Source organism: Pygocentrus nattereri, chromosome 8, assembly GCF_015220715.1.
Source record: "Pygocentrus nattereri isolate fPygNat1 chromosome 8, fPygNat1.pri, whole genome shotgun sequence".
Classification (NCBI taxonomy): domain Eukaryota; kingdom Metazoa; phylum Chordata; class Actinopteri; order Characiformes; family Serrasalmidae; genus Pygocentrus; species Pygocentrus nattereri.
This window is the reverse complement of record NC_051218.1, coordinates 11442645-11470476: the sequence shown is the minus strand read 5'-3', so window position 1 is coordinate 11470476 and position 27832 is coordinate 11442645. Positions and strand designations below refer to the sequence as shown.

Genomic DNA, 27832 nt, shown 5'->3' with positions numbered 1-27832 from the left:
TGGATAATATGTCATCAGATGTATCATGTATTATTTCTTCTGGCAAAGGACTATTTGGTGACATTATGGAATGACAAGATGTCTACTTTACATAACTGCAGTTCAGTAGCCTGATTTAAAGTTAATAAATAAACTAACATAAATTGTGTGATTCATATTTTGGAAGACCACATTCACTCTAAAAAACTTAAACTCAGATGATATAAAACAATGTACTGTGGAACTGAAGAGACTTTAAAAGCGAGGGAATAACACAGAATATATTGCCTGATATCTGAGACCTGATATCTTTGTTTTGTGATCATTTTTAGAGAATGTTTTTGGCCTAAAACATAGTATTTATAATCCATTCATTGTGGAGGGATACATGTGGTGTGTTGTAAGGCCAAATAGTTCCCAAAGATTTTTTTAAATCTTTACATATAAAAACTCAGAAGACATATGTGGGTTCACTGGTCACAGACCCTCTAAAGAAATCTGAGTTAGTAATTTTCTATACAATCAACCATTTCACATTAAACTACTCTGACTGACTTACTTTACTTCTTAATGATTCAATTAGGCTTTACAAAGATTAAAAATGGTGGAATTCCCTTAATTAGTGTCTTAAATTCCCCTGAAAACCTTACACATTACAGACCTCTTCTAAAAGCGGTCTATACATACACAACTTTGTAGATTCTCCCAATTCTAGTAGTTAAATGTGTAACAAAAGATGACCAGTTTTCTTGTCTAAATTCAAAGCCTACAAGGACATTTAAACTAAACACAAATGAGCTGAATTATACAGCCATGAAATTAACTGCAGATTTCACAGCCACATTTAAGAGTCAGGGATATAATTGGAGGAGTTCAGATTTAGACCCTGGTGATGGATAAGAGAAGATTAGAAGTCTTTATTTCACAGGAAGTGGTGTATGAAGCCAGAGGTCATTTATCCCCACAGTAATTGTTCCTCTCTGAAATGTTTGGGTGGATTCTAAACCACCGCATTCTCTGGTTGAAGACGTGCCCTTTCATATAAAGGTCACGTTTGCTTCCCCTAATGCAAATTACCCCTAGAGGTAAAGCATTACCCCTAATGCTTTCATTCAATCTTAACAATAGAAAAATTTTGAAAACTGGTGGAATTCCCCTTTAACCTTTGCTGCTTTGGATGGCGTCTCTTACCTTCCTCGCCAGTGCTGTAGGTGGCAGTCATTATCTTCAGTCTCTGGACGCAAATACACGCTTCAAACGAAACCAGTAGACCGTTGTGGTGGTTTCTTTTTTTCTGAAGTTGGTGCTTCAGAGAATTGGGAGCAGCGGGCGAGGAAGCTGATGCTGTCAAACAAGCTCTTTTCTTCTGAAAGTGAGTACCTCACAGCCTCGACTGCTTATTTCTTGTATTTTAAGTTTCTCTTCCGCGACATTAAGCACCTTAAAAGAGGAATGGACAGAGTTTAGAGTGAGTGAGAGGACCTGAAGGCGGGGCAGAGTTCAACTGCTTCTTGTCTCAGTAAAATCCGTAAAAAAGTAGCGTTCACCGCCGCTCTGTCAGCACCGTGAAGCGCTGCTAGGAAAAAGTCATTTCTCGGTAGTTAGGTTAACAAATGTAGCGGTTTTTCATGCCTTATTTGTCTTAGAAAGCTGTGTTAAAGGGATGAAATGGCAGTGCTGTGTTTTATGCGAGTTGAAAGTGCAGTGACTTCCTGTCAGTCAGTGTCACTCCTCAGGCAGAAAAACGTCCTTGAAGCTCGACTTACGTTTCATCTTCATTAAAAGTGACAGACATCTCTGCGTAAATAAATACTAAGCATGGCGAGAACTAAGGATTAAATTGCGCTTTGGATGCTGGACATATCAAATAATGGGTCCCATCTGTGTTTCATTTGTTTGGAAGGACGCCCGGAGGAAAGTCTCTCCAAACTCTTCCTTCCACTGGTGACACATTCGCGTTAAAGCGCCGTTTAAAGCAGCGTTAAAATGTGCTCGTATGCTTCAGCAAAAAATAAAATAAATAAAAAAAAATAATAATAATTTTCTATTTAACCCCAATTCTTATTACCACAGTTCACCCTCCATATTTTATTTACGTATTCATTTTTTGGTTGGTTGGTTTTTGCTTTTTTTATTATTTAGAAATCTCTTTCTCTTTCCGTTGAATCTGCTGAATCTCTTCATGTTAACCTTTAAATTCTACTGAAATGAACCACAATAACAAAATGTGGCACAAGTACCAAAGAGAAGCCTCAGTGGCTGTCAGTGTGTTGTGGTAATGGACAAAACTGCAAACTACTGTGTTTTGTAAAACATATAGACTGTTTTATTAGTTAACTGTAAAATACTCAGTCTGACAACAGTATTGAATTCTAAAAATATTATAGAACGTTGGGATAAAAAGCCTCTTTTAAGTCTTAAGTAAGAATTTGGTCACTTCAGTTGGAAAATGTTACTAAAAATCAGTCTAAAAGCAGTTAAGTAATAATTAATTATCGCACCAGGCATGATTCTGTGTCCCAAATAAGATAACATTAAGTTTCAGGGATTTTTGGGTCCCTGTATTTGTAAGTTTTTCCACTTCACTCAGGTGCTGCCTACTGCACTTTTCTCCTACATTGTCATATAAGGTACTGTGCAGTGTTTTTGTGTTTGTAAGAATGTACTCCTTTCATTGTTTTCTCTATTACTGCATATTTGTCACAGAGAATGCGTTTAGATCTTTAAACATAATTTAGTGGTAAACAGAGAACTTTATCAAGCATAAAACATTTTTAAATTATTACTTTGTTTATTCAAGAAGCAAAATCCCCCCTCCCCCCTTTATAATATACGGCTTGAGACCTTTTGCAGCAGTAACTCCTACCAGCATTTCCTATAATTTGATACCAGTCTTTTACATTGTTGTGGCGGGGGGAGGGCGGATCTAAGCCCATTCGTCTTTGCAGAACTGCTTTAATTTATATATATATATTGGAAGGCTTTTGAGTATGAACTGCTACTGGGTTCAAGTGAGGGCTTTTGTAAGGCCACTCCAGAACATTAATTTAGTTTCTTTCCAGCTGTTCACATGTGGATTTGCTTTTCTGTCTTGGATCCGTTGTTTAGCTGCATAACCCGATTATGATTCAACTTCAGCTCATTAACAGATAAACAGATATTCTCCTTAAGAATTCTCTGATAGCAAGTTGTCCAGGCAGTTAGTTTTTCATTTTAGATATCTTTGCTCCTCAAATGAATAAAATATTGTTTTTTATGTTTGTTATATGTGTCTAATATCACATTTTGTTTAAAGATCTAAAAGCGTTCATTGTGACAGGTCGTGAAAGAGAAAATTAGTAGGAGGGCAAATACTTTTTCATATCACAGCGTCAAATCAGGCAGTTGAATTACAGCAGGAGCACTCCAAACTGTACCGTAGAGATGAATTGTAGGGCTGAACCTGATAGCACTGAACAAAGGATAGGCAATATGACTCACATTTATGGTTATCATGATAAATTACTTTACAGTGAGCTCAGTTTGGATACAGTGAGTACTTAAAGAACACTGACCACTGCAGGTTTCATTACTGAGACAGCATAATAGTCCTGGAGTGCACTTAATTAAATTAAGTGCATTAGGTAAAATGTGGCATGAAAATAATTGTATTTCTAGTTTTTGGTAGTGTTTTTAATGTGGAACTGCATGTATCACTCACACCTCGTCACATCATCACATCATGCATCAGCTTCCTGTAAAATACTGTGTGCTCTACAAAATCCTACTCAGATACAAACTCTTAACAGTCTTTTTTTTATCTGTCTGATCTTCTTCTTCCCTACAAACCCACTCATATTCTCAGGTCCTCTTCAGCTGGGCTACTCACCATCCCTTCATCAAACCTCAATAGATTTGGCAATTAAGCATTCTCTAGATTAGCTACTCGTCTGTATTACTGGCTCTCTCTGCAAGTCCAGCAGTCTGATTTACTCCCTATGTTCAAATCCGATATTAAAACATACTAATGGTCTTTCATCTGCAGCCCTTACCAAGCCTAAACTTCTCCATCCAGGTTTTCTGTGTGTTGTCTATCTCTGTTTTACTGTGTTGTATTGTTTTGTTTTTTTCTGTGTGTTGATGTAAGTGTAAGCATCTTTGGGTGCTTATATAGCACTTTAAGTAATTATTATTATTATTTTTTTTTTTTTTTTTTATTATTATTTCTGAATCTGTCAGTAAAGTGAGATACCTTAAGCCTAATTTAGATTAAGTTCAAAAGGCACATCCTTAGCTCCCATCATACTAATTTTTACAGACTTGATTTTTAGTTTGAATTACCTGGTTAAATGGGCTGTTCTGCTTTGTGAAGTACCTACAGGTGTGTAGAGCAGGAAAGACAATATACACTGTAGGTCCAACTGAACTGGTCTATAATCAGCCTAACTTTCCAACAATACCTGCAATTTGCATTGTTAATGCTTCTTCCATTACAGAATGAGTAAATCAGTGTTTTTTTGCGGACGGAATTGAATACTGCATTAATGATAGTAATGGAAAGAGAAATTGGAAGCTGTCACTATAGAAATGTATATAGTCTTGGCTATTTGCTTTGTGTTTTCTGTCTCTCCTCTGCCAACAGTGACTAAACCACTGGTTAATGATTCTGAACATTCATATATGTTGCAATGCTATGCGGTCAGTGAGTTCATATGTCATCATGCTTGCCATGCTCTTGGTCTTGGCTGTGGTTGTGTTATAGGATACAATAGGGGGAAAGACCCACCCTGAAGGAAAAAAATCTACCAAAAAAGCAGATTTGGAAATGAGTAGATGAGTGTACAGTCTGTTCTCAGGCCACCATGTTTTGGAAAGAAAATAAGATTATAAATTTAAGAGTGGAACAATACAGTGTATTGTATTATTCCATATAAGCCTCTAAATTTAATACGCTCAGGTATTGAACAGCACATTCAACAGACTGGAGTAAATAAAGTACTTTGTAGTACTGATTATATTGCATGGGGTATAATAACAAATAAGCAAACCCACCATGAGTGCTGACTGTCTATCAAAAAAAATCATTATGTTAACACAAGGCAGTTTTTCAGATATCCCTTGTTTTGCTGTGTCAAAAAAACGTTATGAATTTTGTGAATTTTTACACTTCTAGTATTTATGCCTTTTTGTAAAATAAATAGTAGACTTTCACTTGCACCAGTGGTTCCCTTAAAGCATGTGTGAATCCCCAAAGGATGATTCAAGTGGCAACCTCATTTTTCTCAAAAGAACACTGAGCTGTATTACAGTGAAACAACACATTTCTCACTGACCAACCTGTCTGTATATTTTAGGACTAAATAGGCTGTTGTTAAGGGCTATTGTGCCTTTAAGTCTGATATATCTAAAAGCAGTGTAGATATGTCCTCTGTTTTGATTTGCCACCCTGTATTATATTATATAAAAAAAACAGTGGAAACACTCCTTATAACTTCAGCATTAGGCCAGACTAAGCTGCTGTAGGCTGAAAAGACATGTATATATTTTAAACGCATTGGTTTTCATGACATTGCATAAACAGTAAATTCAACATAGACTTTTTGCAGTTTAGTATTCATATGTGGACCAAAGAATGAATAGTAATGTTTGAAACGATAACAGTGCTTGCAGTTCATTTTTTATAAAAATTTTCAAATGGGTCTTTCAGCATGTGTTACATACAGCTCTCCTTTACAGGTAAAAACACATTATTGACTATAGAGGAATGGGGGGCCTTTTGACCCGATACAGTGGTGGTCGTGGTTTACCCCAGAGGATATATTTCATAGTTCATTTACACTATCTAGATATCACATAACATAATGAACAAACCATCTGAAACAGTGGTTGTCAAAGTAGCTATAGTACTGTAGTATTTAAACTATTATCCATTTGTGTTGTGGTATCTTTGTATGACTTTATAACCTTTCAAGGACTGGCAGTCTTCTTATCATAAGGGAAGTGCTTTACAGGATATGATCTCAAAGGTTGGAGTGGTTGGCTGAGAGTGACTGGTTCTTTATTCACAAGCACAAGGCTACAGCAGCATGTAAGCACTGGCAAATGCCTGGAGGGAAAGAGAAGGAAATAGGATTTTCTGATTTGTAGAGATTTTGAGAACAATTCCAGGCAGTTGAGATTTTTAGAGAAAGGTGAGCCATTTAAGGTCAGTAAATGCATGAATGTTCAAGCACTGGAGTGACGTGTTTTTAAATGACTTCATAGTTACTTCGGATGTGTTTTTGTCTAGCTGTTTTGGGTGTTGAGCAACATTCGCCATGATCTGCCTACACAGTAATCTGGCTGCACTGTCGGAAGGGCAGGACTCTTCAGAGTCTACACTTTGTGCACAGGGGAGCTATATTTTACTCGGTTGTTTATTTATTTTTGTTATTTCCTAACTGTTTGTGCAGGGAACCCAAGCATGGGCAAGATCTCATTACATAGTGGGGCCTTGTGTATTTAACGTTAAATATAAACAAGAACAGGGAGTGTTAGGGAGTGATGGGAGGCGTGATTGAAGGAGGGAGCGGGTGAGGGAGTGATGGGAGAAGTGACTGAAGGAGGGAGCGGGTGAGGGAGTGATGGGAGGCATGACTGAAGGAGGGAGCGGGTGAGGGAGTGATGGGAGAAGTGACTGAAGGAGGGAGCGGGTGAGGGAGTGATGGGAGAAGTGACTGAAGGGGGGAGCGGGTGAGGGAGTGATGGGAGAAGTGACTGAAGGAGGGAGCGAGGGAGCAAGTGATTGGAGGAGTGACTGAAGGAGGGAGCGGGTGAGCGAGTGATTGGAGGAGTGACTGAAGGAGGGAGCGGGTGAGGAAGTGAAGGGAGGAGTAACTGAAGGAGGGAGCGAGGGAGCAAGTGAGGGAGTGATTGGAGGAGTGACTGAAGGAGGGAGCGAGGGAGTGGGTGAGGGAGCGGTGGGAGGAGTGACTGAAGGAGGGAGCAGATGAGGGAGTGATGGGAGGAGTGACTATAGGAGGGAGCGAGGGAGTGGGTGAGGGAGTGATGGGAGGAGTGACTGTAGGAGGGAGCTGGTAAGGGAGTGATGGGAGGAGTGACTGAAGGAGTGAGCGAGGGAGTGGGTGAGGGAGTGAAGGGAGGAGTGACTGAAGGAGGGAGCGAGGGAGTGGGTGAGGGAGTGATGGGAAGAGTGACTGAAGGAGGGAGCGGGTGAGGGAGTGATGGGAGCAATGACTGAAGGAGTGAAGTAGGGAGTGGGTGAGGAGTGGCTGGGTGAGTGACAGAGGGACTGGCTGAGTAAGTGAGTGAAGGAGGGAGTGCGTGGGTGAGAGATTTGGTGAAGGGGTGATGCAGATAGTGAGGAATGAGGTGAGTGGTTGGGTGAGAGTGTGAAGATGAGTGAGTTAGTGGATGAATGATTGGGCGAGGGATTGAATGAGGGAGTAGAGTCAAGGTCCGTTGGGTACATTGCGTCTGAAAATATACATTATTCAATACAGTGGGACGATGGCAACATTATTAAGCTGTACTATTGCTCAATGATGCACTGAAATTATTCAAAAATAAGTACTGCGTTTATGAAGCTTATTAAAGGGCTGAAGTCCTCTGGTATGTAAGTTAGTATATAATGTATATAAACCAAATAGCTCAGTTCTATAATTTAAGTGGCTGAGCTACATTTTAAACTATTAAGTTGTCAGTAAGTTCACATATTTCACCACATGCATCAACTGAATTCTGTAGTAATGCATTGATACATGAGTAATGCAAAATTCCTTATTGATTATTATCCAGTATATGTGTGTTATATTTTATTTATGCGATAAACTTCTCAAGGCCATGTGCTTCATGTCTAGCAAAAGTCCTATAACGCATGGCCCCTAAAACCTAAACTCTGTAACAAATTCCTGTAGTATAGTAACTGTAGTGCTGAATTCTGTGTGGTGTTGGAAATGTTCATGACCTGCGACCCCACCTCCCAGAATCACAGTAATATGCAACCTTGTTGGAGAGCCAGAGTAATAAAAAAGCAGTCATGATGGACATTGTTATTTAGGCAGTAGGTAGTGCTAACACTAATGGATATTCAGTAGGCATGTCTGGATCAACTTCCATCCTTTTAAAGATCTTGGAATGTGCTGTGGTTCCTCTGTGAACATCAGTAACATGTAAGTGCTCCTGCATTTATTTATGACTGTTTATCTGCGTTGGTGTTGCCTGATGCTGGCTAACTGAGAACAGCTTCCTCTCAACTTAATGTTGCCTGTCAACACTTGCATGGTGATGAGTTATCTTTAGGGAACATAGGCCACAGTATTTGATCCTTCCCTTTTCTCCCTCTCCCACACTGCTCCAGTGAGGGTGGTAGGGCTATTCCTAGGCTCTGTGTGTATTACTGACTCTCATACTCATACTCACACAGACTGGTCGTGTATAGGTATAGCTGAGCACATGGGTGCAGAGAAGTGTAGGGGAGAGCGGCACACAACCTAATGAATTTTCTTTTTTGCTAAGTAATTTCAAAATAATTTGAGGGTTTTTGTATATACAAGTAACCTACTGTGCTACAAAAAATGTTTCCAGCACCTGTTTATGAACAGTTCAGCTGAAAGCAAAGTGCAAATGTTATAACCCAAAGGCAGAGTTAGTCACAACAATAATAGAGGAGTTAATTGTAACGGTCACTAGAAAGTCTGGTGAATTGATGCAAAACAAAGGAATTCAATATCGTTCTAGGCTGTTTGAACCCGAAATACATTCCAGTCCACACATCAAAAATACAATAAGTGAAAATGTTTGAATGTCACATGTAGTGTTGACCATGTAACTGCATATATCAGCATTGCCTCACCTGCTCCAGCTAGTCAAGCTCTCCCCAAGTCCCTGATTGGCCAGCTCAGTTAAGTAAGGGGAGGGCCATCTTATTGGATATAGATTGGAACTAGCCTCTGCCAGAAGGTAGTCCCTCAGCACTAGAGTTGGAGACCACTGATCTATAGTATGCTTAGAACTATGTATAATCATATTTGTAAGTCAAAAGTTATGTATCTGAGTTCATATGGGAGCATATGGACTTTGTTTACTTTAGATGACTTGGTTGTAACAGTGTTAGTACTAACCCTGCCATGTGGAGGCTGTATTTTAGCCTAGCCAGCTCTCACTGTGAGTTGTTTACATGCTTCATAATGGTGCTGTATTATAACTGTGACATGTAAGTATAAGGCGTTAATAGAGAAACACTTCTAATTTTACTCCACATTAGTTTGTGCTTCGCTCAACCTTACTAAAAAGCAAACGTCGAGAACTACCACAGAATTAAAGCAGAGTTAAGTCTGATTAGTCTGAACAGCATACTGTAATTGCTTTTGTCAGTTGTCTTCTGACTTAACAGCAGCCCAGTTTGGTTTGTGTAACAGCAGTCACTATCTGCATGGATGCCGAAACATGATATGATGTACTGTACGCTGTGAGTGCATATCTCCAGCAGACTGCAACGTGATGCCTTTTCCTCTGCTGTCAGCATACTGGTGGGCATGGCACGTGACTGCTTACTGCTGAAAGAGCGCTAGACTTGCGTAGTGAAATTTGCTGTTAAGGCCAATTTTTGCAAACATCAACTTGTTTTTTTTTCTTCATGGTATATATCAGCTTGTGACTCTTTGGGCTTTCTTGTTCTTGTTTTTTTTTTTTTTTAATTTTTATTGCAGCTTGGAAGACTGTCCTGCGTCTGACTGTCTGAACAATCCTCCTCATACTTAAAAGAGAAGACTGGATCAGCAGAGACCCTCACTTTTGAAATCACCTCTATAAAAGAGCCAGCACATTGTCTCTTGCACTCTTTTGCCTATTTGGATTATTCATTTTTTTTTGTTTGTTTTTTGTGGAGTTTGCCTGCACTTGATGATACAATGGAACTTGGAGTGTTTGGCTGACACGTGCATGGAATGTCAAAGTCGTCAGGAGAGGAGGAAGTCCACAGCAAGAATTCCCGACTTCTGGTGGGCTTTGAGGATCATGAGTGTAAAGAAGAACACAACAGAGACATGAGGAACAATTCAGATGCTTACGATGAAGAGGAGGATGAGGATGATCTGGTAAAGAATATCCAAGTTCTCATATTAGTGCAGGGCAGTATATAATCAGTACTGGTACTGGTGTAATACAACAATATATATTTTTTGCTTTATTTACTGATAATGAGCATTACATCCATCACAACATTCTATTCTGAAAGTGATGTTCTTATCATTAGATATGAAGAAATACACCATGTGAAGTTAAAAAAAAAAAGAACAGAAGAAAGCTGTCTGATCAAAACGAAATGTCTCAAGTTTGTAAGACAGTCATTCAGCATAGAATAGTAGTGCCCGGGAAGCACAATTCAGTGTCTTTATTAATGTAAACTAAATGCTGTGATGTATTGGGAAAACATTGTGATATTGAATTCTATTCATGCTGGTCAACACTAGTTCTAAATAAGACAAGGACCGAATGGCTTAGAAAGTTTAGAGTGAATAAATCAATACAAGTTCTGCACAGTATTTGGCCATTGAATATCTGGTTGTTTTACAGAAAATGGTAGAACATGTTTGTATCAGTATTGCAAGAGCAGAGAACTGATAAACTACAGTTGTGTGGAAAGGTTTTAACCCCTGGTCAAACTACATGTTTTATTAAAACATCTTCACCAAAGAACACTTTTATAGATGGCAATTTTCTGTAGGTTTTAGTGCACAGTGTCTATTTGTTGCTGGATTCAACATATTAGAAAAAATAAACTAGAAAATAAAAACAAGTGCTATTATTACATTAGTTATGTTTTATTTTTTACCCAATATGTTAATTCAACAAATAAACAGCAATTGTGTATGAGAAATTTGTGTAGATTTATTTTCGTTTTGAAAATCAACAAACCATGTCATTTGACCAGGGGTGCCCAAACCTATGCATGCCTATGTATGTAGTGTAAAGCCACTAATCCTGAGGATTATCCAGTCCAACACTAAGGAATCACCAGTGTTATACAAAAGGAAATTTATACCTTGTAGAGGTTTTGATCTTAATTTACTACTATTAATTTTAATGCTCTGCCATGTTCTGCTGATTTCTGATTTTAGGCATCAGAGCGTCAGATCAGTGTGGGAATCTGCTCCATGATGAAGAAGTCCAACTCCAAGCCAATGACCCAGATCATGGAGCGACTTTGTAAGTTTGAGTACATAAGTGTGGTCATCTTCCCAGAGGATGTCATACTTAATGAACCAGTGGAGAAGTGGCCAGTGTGTGACTGCCTTGTCTCCTTTCATTCCAAAGGTAACACACAAACACATCGCTTTGCGCCAGTTTATTCTCTGAATACATTACCACACTTTGTATTGTTTTTCATTGTTACGCTTTGTGATATTGCATTTGAAGGATTCCCTCTGGACAAAGCTGTGAGTTATGCCAAACTAAGGAACCCTCTTCTCATCAATGATCTCAACATGCAATACTTCATTCAGGACAGGTAGAGTGGAAAAAAGTGTATCAATTTAAAGGAGCTTAATCCCTATAATTTTAGAGGTGTTTATTCACTTAACATTGTCTTATTACCTAGTACCATGAGTTATTTAGTAATTACTGTGAGACTACTATGTAAGGCATGTAGTTGAACAAGGAAGGGAAATGTGGACCTGCTAGTTATTTAGAATTCTTAAGTTTAAGCTTAAGCATTATTCAAGCTGGACTATATTTACCTAGGGAGTTTTGTTATTTAGTCTGTCAGGATTTGAATGGGTGATTTGATCACGGTGAAGGACATGCACGATTTCCCAAAATTACCACAGATATCTTGGATCAAATGTCATAGTCTGCATGTAGACGTCAGTGTTACATCAGGTGCCACAGTCAATAACGATAACACATTGCACAGACTATGTGCAATTGTAAATTCTAATTGAACCTTCTGTTATTGAAGGTGAATTGAAGCAGACAATTCTATCCACAGTTTTTGCTTATCAGACTTTAAAAAAAATAGACATTCCAGATTTGTACTGGATTAAAATCATGGATCTCATTAGTAATCATTTTAATTACAGCAACCTCTTCAGGTAAAACTAATCCAGCTCAGAAAGGGCTATGTATTGTCTAACTCTTCAATGTTGGTCGTGCTAGGAGGGAAGTATATCGCATTCTGCAGGAGGAGGGCATTGACCTGCCACGCTATGCTGTGTTGAACCGAGACCCCGACAGACCAGAAGGTAAGGGTTCTTTAGTGATAAAATCTTCTCCTTCACTGAGTGCCTCCGTTTCCTCATTCTATACTCAGGGATACAGTACTGTACAAAAGTTTAGTCCTAAAAGTTAGTTTTCTGCTTCTCACAATCCAAAAACAATCTCAAACACATACAATGATGCTGAGTCTGGTTTCTGGCGTAGTCCCTTCATTGTTATGAGAACACCAGCAGTTTCTTTGATTTGGCAAATTTCATTTGATCAGTAATGGCTTCTTGACAGCTACACATCCATTCAGAGTCATTGTGTTGAGTTGTCTTCTCACAGTGGAGCTTGATTTTCTCCTCTCTCTCAAAGATGAAATCTTAGGTACTGTTATCTGATGGTGACAGTTTTGGTGGTCTGCATGGTCTTGTGTGGTTGTATACAAAATCACAGTGTATTACTGTTGCTTTGAAAAGTCCTGTCAACTTTATTTGTTGGCTTTATTTAAGTTAAATAATGACATGTGTGTGTTTTGTGTGTGTGGTAGAGTGTAACTTGGTAGAGGGAGAGGACCATGTTGAAGTGAATGGGGAGGTTTTTCATAAACCTTTTGTGGAGAAGCCTGTCTCTGCAGAGGACCACAATGTGTACATCTACTATCCAACCTCAGCTGGTGGAGGCAGCCAGCGACTCTTCAGGAAGGTGAATAAATATTACTGAGTTCTGCTTCTTTCAAGTGCTTTTGGAATTTGTTTCTGCCTCAGTGAGGATGAGTTAAGTGCAGTTTATCTCATAGATTGGGAGCCGCAGCAGTGTGTATTCCCCTGAGAGCACTGTTCGTAAGACTGGATCTTACATTTACGAGGAATTCATGCCTACAGATGGTACAGATGTAAAGGTACGTATTGCTGCTTTTGTGCATGTGTTGGGGATGTGCATTCTGACTAATGTTCTTTAATTAATTCATATAAGGTATCAGAGTGTCCTTTTTTTCTTTTTCTGATAATAACAGGTGTACACAGTGGGTCCTGACTATGCTCATGCAGAAGCTCGGAAGTCCCCTGCTCTGGATGGCAAGGTGGAGAGAGATAGCGAAGGGAAGGAGATCCGATACCCAGTTATGCTCACTGCCATGGAGAAATTAGTGGCACGAAAAGTGTGTCTGGCCTTCAAGGTGTGTTGTTTTCGCTACAGTTTTTAGCAAATATAAACTCTGAAAAAGTTTGAAACTGAGTTTGCAATACCAATATCTGTCTTTTACAGCAAACAGTGTGTGGTTTTGACCTCCTACGAGCGAATGGACACTCCTTTGTCTGTGACGTAAATGGTTTTAGCTTTGTAAAGAACTCCATGAAATACTATGACGACTGTGCCAAAGTCCTGGGGTAGGTGAGACATCTCATTTTTGATTATTTAAAGTATGGAGTTCCCCTCTTATGTGTCTTTAATTTCCCATCAACACAATAAATAAGTTTTTCTGCATCAGTAAATAAGCAGCAAACATGTATTTAACTGAAAATTTCACAGAAGCTTTAATATTTAAATATAATATTTCATTTTTAGTGTTTAAGTGTGTCCACTCTTTAGCTTTTTTTTACAGCTTCCATTTTTTTTCTTCAAAAGTCTTGCTTTCAGTTTTGCAAAGAAATCTGCAAAGATGTTTTTCTACACCTCCAAACTTCAGTCTTAGAAGTTGATTGTACTTTCTGCATCTCACAGTCCAAGTTTCCTGCACATTTAGTGATGTTGAGGTCTTTAGGGTGGATAGTTCCAGCAGTGATGATTTGGAAACTTTTAATACATTTTTGAAGTCCTGTTTTAGAAACTCATTTTCACTTATTTACCTTTAACCCTTCGGCTGTTTTGACTGGAAATTAAAATGCTGAGTACTGTGTGCTGAATACTGTTGAATACTGTGTTTTTCTCAGATTTCTTTACATAACATCTTAAGAAAAAAACTTTTACATATCCAAATGTTCATACATAATGTCTAGAAAAAGCAGAAGTAGCAGCACCTGTAATTGTGGCTTACTCATGTAATACTAAAATTCCTCCCACAGGAACATGATAATGCGAGAGCTGGCTCCTCAGTTCCACATACCCTGGTCCATTCCCATGGAAGCGGAGGACATCCCTATAGTCCCCACTACCTCAGGAACCATGTGTGTACAAGTCATTATAGTTTACCCTGTTGCTTCTATTCATTAGCAGAAACTGAGAGCCTGGCTTATAAATTCCACAGACAAATAAGTCTCATACTGTATTGTATCTGCCAGGATGGAGCTCCGCTGTGTGATTGCTGTGATTCGCCACGGAGATCGCACCCCCAAACAGAAGATGAAGATGGAAGTAAGGAATGCCCTGTAAGTTCATCTGCTGCATCTAACATCATGCCAGAGCTGTGTGCTGTGCTTTATGTGCCTGACTCCTGCCAATTTTCTCAGGTTCTTTGATCTGTTTGAAAAGTATGGTGGCTACAAAACTGGCAAGCTCAAGCTCAAGAAACCAAAACAGCTTCAGGTGGGTGTGGTTGTTGAGGAAACTGAGTTCTGATATCTTTGGATCTATTGGAATCAGTAACAAATTGAAGGATCTGGCTTGTCTCTAGCATTTTATAGTGCCTTATTTGGCTTTAGAAGTCTGTGGAAAGCAACCCAGAGTAAACTTTGCTTTGTTACTAATATTAAAGACTGACTTACTGCTAGTCATGTGGCATGTTCCACACTGGAATAGGAAGTAGGCTGCAGTCTCACTGACGGTACACAAAAGCACATGGATGGTCATGAACATTTACTTATTGTAGATGTACTGCTACTGCAAAGTAATGATTAGCTTACAATTTTAATGTCTGCATGTTTAATCACACTTATCTACATAGGTACTGTATAATGTTACTTTGTTTTAATACAGTTGTCAGATATAATTGCCTGAGCTACACAATTACTCACTTTTACTTTTTTATATATGTACTATATCAACAGATTAGAGTCTGTATGAACACCTTTTTCCATTTGTTTTAATGTTAATAAATGACAAAATGTAAAGGATCTTCTTTTCTGTAAATTTAGTTTTGATTGTGTGCTTTTGACAGAAATGCCCCACTTCTTTCAATGAGTTATGATATATCAAATTACACCGTTATCACTGGCATTAAAGGCAACTTGTAAGGGTTAAATAAGCATGTCTTCTCAATTTCGTCTCTCCAGGTCAAATTTAGTCTCAGGGTCAAGTTCAGAGGCAGGACGTTTGCTGGATATTTAAGTCAGGGAATGAGTGAGTTGTACCCCTTGGAATGCCTTTAGTTTTCCTAGCCTCTAGAATGTGACCGCAGGGCGACTGTTCAACATATGCTATAAACATGCACTGCTGAGTTGTTTATGATTGAAGTATCCCATATCAAGGTTATCCTGTGTCATTTGGCTGATTTTCCACAGACATATGTGTTTATGAGGAGGCCTGAGAAAAAGTATATTTGGTACCACCCAAAATTAGGGCTATTTCACACTGCATGACATGCAGATTCCTGTGCCTTCAACACCTTTCATGCTATACTACTTGCTCAGATGTTCTAGAATTACATGCATTAAATGCAGCACTTTGCATGTCTAGGTTGATATTCCTTAAGACATTATTCTGTATGATTTATACTCTTCTGCGTTACTGTTCTTTGATAACACACTATTAAAACCCTGCTGTGCTTTATCTGTGTTGGTAGGAAGTTCTGGACATTGCCCGTCAGCTTCTGGCTGAATTGGGTCAGCACAATGACTGTGAGATTGAGGAGAAGAAATCCAAACTGGAGCAGCTGAAGACGGTCCTGGAGATGTGAGTACCCTGCCATGAAGGCTAGTACTTCGATTAACATTAACACTGTAATGAAGAATACCTGCTCCACACAGCACAGCACTATCTTAGTAACACACCCCAGTGTCTTCATTCCTACTTCAGTCATTCCTCATCTCCCAGTCACTTTTTTCCCCACTCTTTCTCCATATGTGAACTATGCTACTCTATTGCTGCTCTCGTCCTGTTAATATTAAATTAATGCTCTGTGATATTGTGATTATATCAGTAGATACTGCAGTTGCAATAGACCTCACAATATATTAAAACACTTGGTGTAGCATGGTTAATGATCAGCCTGCATTTTTTGCGTTGTAACATATGAATGCGTTGACTCCAGACATCCAGAAGCAGTCATCTGAAACATCTGAGGTCAGTTTGGAATAAACAGAACACAGAAAAGCATTTATGATTTGTTAACAGTGCTCATTTAGTCATATGCAAAAATCTGAACATCCCATGTCAAATGTTATTGATTTTCTAAGTGAACAAACCTAAATATGACATTTTATACAAACTTTAGTGCATAATTTATATGTATTTGATGATAATATCTCTTTATGTTGATTTAGGAAAACACATGTAAAATGTGCTTTTGCACAGGCAATAAACAGTTATATGTGCATTACATTTGTTAGATTTTGACCTTTGTATACATCATTTTAATCTGAGTTATCATTGTCAGTTGTATAAATATTTTACATTGTCTTGGTTATGCATGAAATATACTGTAATATCTTTGAAAGTGTAAGTACATTATGAAATATTCAATGTCAAGCACTGTCAAATGTGTTGTTAGTTATCAGACAGACAGAGAAACAGCCTGATTGTGGCAATTATTATGACTTGCCACTGCAGTGTCCCCACAGAGTTCAGTTTCTTACATTCATTCCTTTCTTTTTTTCCCCTCTGTCTTCATCCCTCCATCTCTACGGGTCGCGCTCTCCGCAGGGAGTCCAGCCTGAACGATAATCAGTACGCACCTCATGGCCTATGCCTGTAGAAGTGCATATTTCTCTATGAAGGCCTAAATAGAACAGTTGTTTTCCTGTAGCCTCTTACACTTTAATGAAGAGTTAATAGGCTCCCTGATCACTGTAATGTCATTGGGAGCCATATATGATGCATGTTGCCCCAGGCGTGTCTTTCATAACTGACTACTCCATCACTCCTTAATCCCCCCAACTTCCCCAGCAGATTTAAAATAAACCACTTTCATAACACATTACGCATTATTTGGGATCTTTGATTAACCGTTAACAAAATTAATGAAAAGTGCTTTGAGTCATTTTGATATAGTCAGTCACTTGACTATAACCTTATGTGACTATATTATGACTGTAACCTTTAGGGGACTGCTTTGTTTAAACTGCAGTAACTGTAAAATGCCCTAGAACTGGTTAAGAGTCAGTTAGGATAAAGACAGACTCTTAACCAGATAATAGAGCATTTTAAATGACAGCACAGTCAGATGTCTGATAAGCAGGAGTAATCAGGCATCTTTCTATTTGTATCTGGCATGTTACTCTCAGCTGTCATAATTTTAAACACCGTTGCTTAAGTTGCCATGTTTCATCCAGAGCATTGTATCGGTCCTATAAAGTGAACAGCAATCCTCTCCAGAATGCTGTGTCACTCATTACATTGTGTTTTGCAACAAAATGGCATCAAGTGCAGCAGCTGTGCCCTCTTTTATTCCCTCTGAGGGCATAGGGCCAACTCTGGCATGGCCCACATGGCACACATTAACCTCCGCCACTTTGAAAGGTCAACCTGACACATGTTTCTAGAAACATGGCAGCCTCAGAGCACCTGCTAGCAAAATACTATCTGTGCTGTGCCCTCTGGTTCATGTTTATGTCCAACAGTATTACAGTAGTGGTTGTGCCTTTGTTTCCTTATCCTACATGTTGTCTTTCAGGTATGGCCATTTCTCTGGGATTAACCGAAAAGTGCAGCTGACCTATCTGCCCAATGGCCAGCCAAAAGCATCGAGCGAGGAGGAAGGTGAATAGCTGCTTTAGACTGAGCTGAAAATTTTCTGTTTACACTTTGTGTGAATGCGATTATACTTCCTATAACTGGAGGCCATTTTTTTTACGTCACTGAAAGAATTTTGGCACACTCTTCTTTCAAGCAGGTATGACTCTGTTTACGCAGGCTATCTTTGTGTTATGTAAAATTTAGTTTGAAGATATGAAGCATACTTTCTCACACCATTTGGTGTGTCTGTATATACATACAGTATGAGAGGTTCGTTCTAAAACACATAGGCCACTTTCAAGAATTGTCTTTTTTTCATAATATTCATTTTGTAATGAACATTTTTATATCTTATTCTTTTACTGAAAACAACTAAACTTTCTTGTGAAAAGTGCTAAGATAATACACATATTCATCATTCATTCATTTTCTGTGTTCTGGATGGATGTGTTTGTCAGACTCTCTGAAGGAAGGTCCGTCACTGCTGCTGGTGCTGAAGTGGGGAGGGGAGCTGACCCCAGCAGGCCGTGTGCAGGCAGAGGAGCTGGGCCGGGCTTTTCGCTGCATGTATCCTGGAGGGCAAGGTACACACAGAGAAGCATACATAATTAGGTTCAAAGAGAATAATCTGATGCACGTTTTTAAAAACAAATATAATTGTTCTAGTTCATTAGTTTATTACAGTGCTTAATGATGCTTGTTATATGAGACACAGTAATAAAGCATGCACACGCAAGAAAGCTTGCAGTCCAGATGAGGAATGAGTGCAGTGGCAAACAGTGTACAGAGGACACAGTCTGGCATTTATGTACATTTTTGAAATAAGAGGATTTGAAATAATAGCTATTGTTTGAGATTATGAAGCTGCATCTGTGAAACATTAACATACTGTAGACTTTGAGAGGATGAAATCATCACTATTTAACAGTTGCAGACAGTAAGAAAGTAAATGTAATTCGTTACTGTACTTAGGTAGTTTTTTCATGTATCTGTACTTTACTGAAGTATTTCCATTTTGGGGACTTTTACTTTCACTCCACATTTCAATGTCAAATATCTTACTTTTTACTCCACTACATTATGAGAAATCTGTCTTTCCTTTTGGCATATATGTGAATAAAAATGTAACATGTCAAAACAAAAGCAAGAACACTAATCAGGACACCGCATGCACTTTGTTTTGAGCTTGTTTTGACCTGTTGAACATACTGACCAAGTGCAACTACAAGGTTCAACATCAGTGTAGCACCATAAAATTTTGGGAGAGTCTATTCAGCATAAATGATGAACTAAGCTAACTTTGTGTAAATAGACCACAATATAGAAATATGTACACACATGCAGTTCTGACTGAGGTGTGTCTTTTTTCTGAATTTATACAAACTTTCATTTTATAGTAAATTTGTTTTTGCTAGTTTATATTTATGAACAGAGACCTACAGATGCAATCTGTAGGAAAACTCATTTGTGAACCTCTGTTTAAAGCAAGTTTTTATAAAATTTAATTGTAACTAAGCTGCACATAAATCTTAAAATTAAACTTTTGTTGGCAAAAAGTTATTTCAGAGCCACTCAATTCTACCTGAAGAACTGGAAGAACTGCCTTTGGTGTTTTGCGCGTATGATAATTTTAATAGACATCAGTGTCCCTAATTATTGACATTCAGTTAAAAGATTGGTTTGCCAAGAGTGGCACTGGAGTATTTTCACCTAAAATGTGTTGATAAAGCAAGAGTCTTGTTACAAAAGTGATAATAGGACATTAGAGTCATAGTTAATCTTTTAGTACTTTTACTTTTAATACTTAAGTACATTTGAAGGCAAATACTTTTACTCAAGCGAAGGTCTAAAGGGAGGAACTTCTACTTTTACTGGAGTAATATTTTACCATGGGTATCTCTACTTTAACTCAAGTACATGATTTGTGTACTTCCTCCACCACTGCTATTTAAACCTATAATAGTGAAATGTAAGCATTTTCATTTGATAACCTTTAACAGTAAAAAAGTATTTATTTTCTTGTGCTTCAAAACAAAATACAGTCATGACTTATGAATGTATGAATATTTGTTTTATTATACTTTTTGTGGTGCAGTGTTTTATAAATGAATAACAAGCCCTTCTGAAGAACTTTTAGAGATTCTTCTTTAATGATATTGCATTCTCAACATACAAACATACCTTTTCCCTCAGAGTTGCATGCATGCCTAGCATTTCATGCCATGCCCAATATTCTAAGTGGAAATTGGGTCTTTATTGGCTTTTTTTTGTTTTGCACAGTTTTTGTTAACGCCCTGAGCTTTAGAGTAAACAGGAACTAACCAAGGCCAAATCATTCCCATGTCCCTGCTGAGTCATATTATGCTATTTAGAAGAGTACCACTCTGTATTGCCAGCTGATTTACTCTTTTCTTGCCTTGAATTGTAAACTAGGCAACTGCAGGTCCCTTGGCTGCGAGTCCCCTATTGACTGTGGTAAGAAGGGCTTTGGAGAGTGGGAGTGATTTTGATATTGAGCTTCTTTAATACTTCAGCAGTCATCCGACCCAACTAATTGTGTTTGTCACATGTGAATGGTGTTGTTAGATTCAGTGTCTGTGTAGTGTGCAGTGGATTCAGTGATTGGTCTTCATCGGTCTTCATAACTCAGCTGTCATAAAACTGGAATTCCCAATCCTCGTCCTGGAGATCTGCCACTCTACAGAATATTGCCCCAACTCTAATCTAATACAACTGATTCAGGAAATGAAGGCCTTCCGAATGATTTAAAAATTAGAGCCAGGTGTGTTGAATATCAACCAGAAGGGTGTTTGTAGCATCCTTGGATTAAAGATAGATAGATAGATAGATAGATAGATAGATAGATAGATAGATAGATAGATAGATAGATAGATAGATAGATAGATAGATAATAAAACATTCAGATATTTATAATAATTTGAGTGCAGTACAGACCCATGTGTGCTTGTTTTAGAGTGGAGTTAGTATTTTATATTTTATTCATATATTTTTTTAATATTCTGCAGTAGCCAAGCTCCGTTTAAACAGTGAGCTGACAAATGTTGACCACTTTGAGTGCATGTCGCTAAAACACATTCAGAATGAGGTGCAAAGAGAGAAAGTCTAGGCAGACTTCCAGGTCTGAGCTGCAAAGCATGATAATAAGGTTTTTTTCAATAAAAAAAAAACAATAACATAATAATGAAGCTTTTTATTTGTCCTGCTCACTGTGTGTTCCAGTGTTGAATATGGGCGTGACATCATCTGTTACTGCGCCACATAAAAATAATCTGATTGATCACCACTTGGCTCATTTGCATAAAGTTTGTCCAGAACAAGGGAGCAGAGTGATGATATGCGTCAGCGGATTATGTACACTCACCAGCCACTTTATTAGGTACACCTTACTAGTAAAAGGTTGCACCCCCCTTTTGCCTTCAGAACTGCCTTAATTCGTCATGGCATACTTTCAACAAGGTGTTGCAAACATTCCTCAGAGATTTTGTTTATTTATTTGAGTTACTGTTGCCTTTTCTTAATCTTCTCAAACCAGTCTGCCCATTCTTCTCTGACCTCTCACATCAACAAGGCATTTTCGTCCACACAACTGCCGCTCACTGGATATTTTCTCTTTTTCGGACCGTTCTCTGTAAACCCTAGAGATGATTCTGTGTAAAAAATCTCAGTACATCAGCAGTTTATGAAATACTCAGACCAGCCAGTCTGGCACCAACAACCATGCCACATTCAATGTCACTTAAATCATCTTTCTTCCCCATTCTGATGCTCGGTCTGCACTTCAGCAAGTTGTCTTGACATGCCTAAATGCATTGAGTTGCGTCCATGTGACTGGCTGATTAGCTTTTTGTGTTAATAAGCAATTGAACAGGTTTACCTATTAAAGTGGCCGGTGAGTGTATGTGTTATGTATGTATTTTATCTCTCTTCTCATTGCATCAGACATTTTGATGTAAATTATCAAAAAAGATTTTTCACATGAAGAAAAGGGCAAATCATTTTAAATGACATGTCACACACATATGCTACTTAAAATTTCCCAACATAAAACCTTCCCACATCCCAGATCTGAACTCTCCAGGACCAGGATTGAGCGCCTCTATCATAAAGCATCATAAGGCATCATGTGGCCAGGATTGAGCGCCTCTATCATAAAGCATCATAAGGCATCATGTAGTTTGTCAAGCGGTGTGATGTACAGGAGATCATGGCGTGTTTTGGCTGTTTTACAGTATTAGTTATGTTCATAATCGCCTTTCTTGACAACCAGTGACAAAATCAATCTCGTTGCTGGAGGTGGGCTCCTGTGTTCAAATAATTGTGTTCTTTCTGGAAACTGAGAGTGGCTGGTCAATGTGATTTCTTTAATTGTATTTCATGGCTGTGATGTCATGTAACACCCATAACCATCATATCGCAAAAATGTATCTTTCATGCCTTAAGTTTATATGGATTAAGTTTGTTTGTAGTTTGAGATTTTTTTTGCTTTGTTTTTTTTTTTTTTTTGCAGCAAGGTTATAAATTGTACTAGCAAAAGGATATATAAACATTGCACATTAGTTCATTAGTAATGTGTGGGTAAGCACACATCAGAGAAGCTGAAGAACAGCTGGAATATAATGTTCTGCATTGTGTTTAGTTAAGGCTGGTTTCCTGGTGCTGAGAAGCCATAAATTCTAACTCCCTTCATGGCTCTTGCAGGTGATTATGCTGGTTTCCCTGGTTGTGGCTTATTGCGTTTACACAGCACTTACCGCCATGACCTCAAGATCTATGCCTCAGACGAAGGCCGTGTCCAGATGACCGCTGCTGCATTTGCAAAGGTGTGAGTGCGCGTGTGAGTGCGCGTGTGAGTGCGCGTGTGAGTGCGCGTGTGAGTGCGCGTGTGAGTGCGCGGGTGAGTGCGCGGGTGAGTGCGCATGCATATGCACACGCATATATGGTTTTCAGAGTGTTTTTTCAGCATCTGCTTTACATATCTGTTGTGTAGGGTCTTCTGGCACTGGAGGGCGAGTTGACCCCCATCTTGGTGCAGATGGTAAAGAGTGCAAACATGAATGGCCTGCTGGACAGCGACAGCGACTCGCTCACAGACTGCCAGCAGCGCGTCAAAGCACGGCTCCATGAGATCATGCAGAAGAACCAGGACTTCACTGAGGAGGCTTACCAAAAGGTACAGCAACTGCAGCTGTCAGTGGCTTTCTCCATTTGAACACATCTTGCTAAAGTCTCAGATAAACATTAACACAATTTCAATACTCTGTATGTATTGTAGTGTTGACAATAAAGCTGACCTGACTTGACTTAAATAGACCCACTTTTTGCATTAAGACCCAGGCTGTTTGTGAATCAGATGATACGTAGGTCTTGTCATTTAACCGTAGTTTAACTGAACAGTCTTGTCAATGGTTGCCCTATGTAAATGCGGATGTTTGAGATGTGCTTGTCTTAATGCTCTCTTTTCCAGCTTGCCCCAACTGGCAGTCCCTCTTTGGTCAACTCTATGAAAATTATAGGAAATCCTGTTAAGACATGTGACCAGGTTTATGCCCTCATCCAGAGCCTCACTTGTCAGATCCGCAAACGGTTGGAGGACCCCAAATCTGCAAGTGAGTCACATTTTTTTTGAGTTTCTTTTCTCAGTATGAGATTTAATTCCTAATGTACTGTAAGTACATGTATGTCTAATATGAGCCTTTTTTCGTTCAGATTTGCAGCTGTATCACAGTGAGACTTTGGAGCTCATGCTGCAGCGATGGTCCAAACTGGAGAGGGACTTCCGCATGAAGAGTGGCCGCTATGACATCAGCAAAATCCCAGATATCTATGACTGTGTGAAGTATGACACGCAGCACAACAGCTCTCTCAGCCTGGACAACATGCTGGAACTCTTCCGACTCTCACGGGCACTTGCTGACATCATTATACCTCAGGTAGAAGAGCTATGAGATGTTTCTATTTTTTTTTTTTTAGTTAGCATCTCCTCGATTCATGTCTCTTCCTACCTACCCAGTCAATTTTTATTACTTTTTCTTGTGTTTACATTTACAGTTTTGTTTATCAAGTGACATAGAAAATGTGCAAATGGTAGACAAAAGAGAATGTCTTTCTTTCTTTTGCTTCAGGAATATGGCATCAGTAAACTGGAGAAACTGGACATTGCCAGTGCCTACTGCTTGCCCCTGATTAAGAAGATCCAGCTGGACCTTCAGAGGACACATGAGGATGAGGCCGTCAACAAGTTACATCCTCTGTGAGCCTCTTTAACAGACTGCAGTATAACATACAGTACACCTTTATTAAGACCCTTTAGGCAATGATGTTTAGGCGCTGCTCTGTAACACAGACCAGTGCAACAGAGACCTCTTAAGCAAGCTTGACAAGATTATTAAGCCATCAAGTCAAGTCTGTCTTACTCCTATTCCTGTTCATTTTCATTATTTATGGAATTTTTGCAGTGTTTTTATTTTTTAGGGGTTTGTTTGTTTTGATGTATATGTTGTTGATTAAGAGCTGGAAGAAGTTGTAAAGTCCATATGAACATCTGTGAGTGATCAGGTTTTGGTTTTATTTCTCCTGGTGGTTCAGGTACTCGCGAGGCGTGATGTCTCCGGGTCGCCATGTGCGGACCCGGCTTTATTTCACCAGCGAGAGTCACGTCCACTCCCTGCTCAGCATCTTCCGTTATGGAGGACTCCTCAATGTTAGTATCAGTCCATCAGACACTGTCTGTGCGTTTCTAAACTTATTTATTCTTAAATGCATATTTTTGTGTAAACAAGCCATTGATGGTTGCTATTGATAATTAAGGATATAACCCCTATAATCTGAGGTCCTTATCCACTTGTTGATACACTTATTTTTATTTTGCAGGGTTTTGTAAAGCAAAGACTAAACAACTTACAAAATACTGCTATGAAGATTGCCTATGAGATGCAGTAGCACTTATGGAATAATGAACATTTTCAGTGTGTTCATGCTTTTGCTCTTTAGGAGGAGAAGGACGAGCAGTGGAAGCAGGCCATGGACTACCTCAGTGCTGTAACTGAACTCAACTATATGACTCAGATAGTCATTATGCTGTATGAAGATAACAATAAAGTAAGCTTTTTGTCTGCATACATGTCTACTAAGTGCTTGTGAATGACATTGCCCTCATTAACCTCACTGTGTGTTTGTACATGGGCAGGATCCATCTTCAGAGGAGCGTTTCCACGTAGAGCTGCACTTCAGTCCTGGGGTCAAGGGCTGCCAAGATGATGAGAACGCACCAATGGGCTTTGGATTTCGCCCTGCCTCTGTGGAGGTGTGTGTCTGTCCATGAACTCCAAGAAAATTAGTGTTTATTCAGTAAAAACATTAACTGTGGCTTCTTTCAGGTTCAGTGACAAGTTTATCATTTTATATTGATATATTATTCATTCAAATCCGCATGATCCTTACTGTACTCCTTTGAAATGGTTATGCAAGAAGTCTTTTATACAGGTAATAGTTATATATTGAACACCCAAAACTATTTGGAAGTGCAAATTGTTTTTTTGTAGTGAAATGATTCTTCTCTTTCATGTAAAACCTCTCATATGTGTTTTTATAGAACCTTTTTTAAAGGTTCTACAAGCACCAAAGAGGGTTCCTCTGTTGTTACAAGTCATAAAATATTTTTGAGTACTATATAAAATAAGTTTTCTTAAGAGTGTAAGAACAACTTGAGCCGTTGACTGACAACTTAAATATGTGTTTCTGTTAACATGTTTATCTGACATGACTGTAGAACCAGGAGAAGCAGGAAGACCTCGGTAGTCTGGAGGATTTGTCTAAGGATGAGCCTGATCGAGCTATTCTTACTGAGCCCCTAAGCATCCACAGGAAGTCCCCACTGATTCGCAGTCGCAAAGCTGGCTCCATGGAGGTACTGTTATTCAGCACAGCCTCTAGACCTGTTTACACACACATATACACACCATGATCTCTCTCTCTCAGCCAGAGCACCAACCCAGTAAACACCCAGATACTGGGTTTGTGTACCTCTGAGTAAGTGTTGTTCTCCCCCATTCCAGCTCTCCTACATTGCCCTTGCCCCATTCATGTCTTTACAGTTTGTTCTCATCCCTTTTACAATGTTTTTGAATGTTCTTCTCCATTCAAACTTTTAGAATAATTCTCATTGTTTTAAAATATTCTTCCATTCACCCTGATGTAGAAAGTTCTCACCCCATTCATATTGTTCTTAAATATTCTACCAATACTATTCTAGAATTTGCTTTCACGTTCATATTGTTCTAGAATGTTATCACCCCATTTATACTGTTCTAGAATGTTCTGTCCACATTCAAACTTCTAGAAAATTCTCCTCTATTCACACTATTTTAGTATGATCCTCATTCATACTGTTCTAGAGTGCTCTTCCTTCATTCACACTGATCATTTTCCTTCTTTGCACCATTCTGATTGTTCTAGAATGTTAACCATTCTGATTGTTCAGGAATGTTTTTTCTTCCAGTCACATTGATCCATTCCATTCATATTGTCCTAGGATATTCTCCTGCAGTCATACTGTTGTAGAGTCCCTGTAAAATAATGCCCTGTTTCTAATTGTTTTAGAATATCCCCTTCACTCTGTTGTAGAATGTTCTCACCATGTTTACTTGTGTTCATGTGGTTTATTGGCTCCAGTTCTGCAAGAGTATAAATTGGGATGCCAACATCAGAATATTGGTGTGTGTTTGGGAATGTTGGCTCAGACCTTTACTATTTTAGTGAGTTATGTACCATAACATAATTTTTACATTGTTAATCATTGCAGTAGTTATATTTATTAATATGTTATTGTGACTTTGAAGTCACAGTGCCACTTTTTTTACACAATTCAACACAAATAATGAAACCATAAGCATCAGCTCATACTGATCCTGTATTTCTTCTTTTAAAACTGCTAAGCTTTAAAATGTAAAACTGACAAGCTTTAAAATTTTAATCGTCACTGAAGATGAGAGCATTTAAAAGTCAGCTTTGATGCTCAAGCTACTCAAACAGTCTACTAACTCACAAGAAGAATACACAGCTAACATCACATCACACAGTATAAGTGAGTACTGCTTGAGGATAGATTAATTATGAGAGTGGATCAGATTAATTAGATTTTCTTCAGAGAGCCGATGCAGCGTTTTTTTTGATGAATACTGATACTTGGTATCAAACCCGTGCCATCTCTAATTAGAAGTGAAATTTTCCTGCCTGATATAAACAGTGTTGGTTTCTTTAGACTTTGACGTTTGAGATACGACCAAAAGAAGAAGCTTATTGTGTAATTTAACTTCTTTTTATAAGTAAAAATGCATGCATTTCCTGTCCTCACAGGTCCTGTCTGAGAGCAGCACATCATCTCGCAATACAACCTATCGTCTCTTTCCCTCTTGTTCCCGCCAGTCTGACATCAAGTCCAGTGGCCTTGGTACGTATCATGTCTCCTCCATCCCTTGGTTTTCCTTCTCCTTCATATCAGCCATATCACGTCAGCCACATGCTTCCACGCTTGCTCAGGAGTAGCTGTGGTCAAATGACCTCTCTTTGTCCTCTCGATGACCATGCTGCTCCGAATACATTGTCCCCATTTCTTTACAGCACCCATGAGGCCTTTCCCAGGCTCCTCTGAAGGCTGTTTAGGTCAGGGTCAGCTCACACTGTGCCCAGTGCATCTGAAATGTACTTGTGCTGCCAGTCATGATCTAAATTAGGGTGCTGGCAGCAGACTGCATTCTATTCCTGTCTGTCCTATTCCCTTCGGAAAAGAACCTTTAAGAGGTGAAACAATGCAAACAGAGCCTTGGAT

The 27832-nt window shown here is 38.8% G+C and overlaps 1 protein-coding gene across 11 annotated transcripts in view; it reads left to right on the top strand.

Annotated features, from left to right (window-relative positions):
- Positions 1 to 1214: 1214 nt before the first annotated feature.
- The window catches only part of ppip5k1b (diphosphoinositol pentakisphosphate kinase 1b), a 42956-nt gene continuing 16338 nt past the window's right edge, over positions 1215 to 27832 (top strand). For 4 of the 11 annotated variants that reach the window (XM_017690220.2, XM_017690218.2, XM_017690215.2 and 1 more), the window contains exons 1-26: positions 1215 to 1351; positions 9669 to 10055; positions 11079 to 11274; positions 11377 to 11467; positions 12115 to 12200; positions 12707 to 12861; positions 12956 to 13057; positions 13172 to 13333; positions 13423 to 13544; positions 14220 to 14321; positions 14436 to 14522; positions 14604 to 14679; positions 15875 to 15984; positions 16954 to 16977; positions 17924 to 18009; positions 18444 to 18569; positions 22705 to 22826; positions 22994 to 23176; positions 23471 to 23612; positions 23713 to 23936; positions 24129 to 24256; positions 24583 to 24706; positions 24997 to 25104; positions 25193 to 25309; positions 25775 to 25912; positions 27361 to 27454. In XM_017690220.2, coding sequence (XP_017545709.1) covers positions 9906 to 10055; positions 11079 to 11274; positions 11377 to 11467; positions 12115 to 12200; positions 12707 to 12861; positions 12956 to 13057; positions 13172 to 13333; positions 13423 to 13544; positions 14220 to 14321; positions 14436 to 14522; positions 14604 to 14679; positions 15875 to 15984; positions 16954 to 16977; positions 17924 to 18009; positions 18444 to 18569; positions 22705 to 22826; positions 22994 to 23176; positions 23471 to 23612; positions 23713 to 23936; positions 24129 to 24256; positions 24583 to 24706; positions 24997 to 25104; positions 25193 to 25309; positions 25775 to 25912; positions 27361 to 27454 — 3055 coding nt within the window. In that variant the 5' untranslated portion in view covers positions 1215 to 1351; positions 9669 to 9905. Of the gene's footprint in view, positions 1352 to 8962; positions 9173 to 9668; positions 10056 to 11078; positions 11275 to 11376; positions 11468 to 12114; positions 12201 to 12706; positions 12862 to 12955; positions 13058 to 13171; positions 13334 to 13422; positions 13545 to 14219; positions 14322 to 14435; positions 14523 to 14603; positions 14680 to 15874; positions 15985 to 16953; positions 16978 to 17923; positions 18010 to 18443; positions 18570 to 22704; positions 22827 to 22993; positions 23177 to 23470; positions 23613 to 23712; positions 23937 to 24128; positions 24257 to 24582; positions 24707 to 24996; positions 25105 to 25192; positions 25310 to 25774; positions 25913 to 27360; positions 27455 to 27832 lie in introns of those variants that run through there. The other 7 variants (XM_017690223.2, XM_017690217.2, XM_017690213.2 and 4 more) reach the window with 5 other exon arrangements.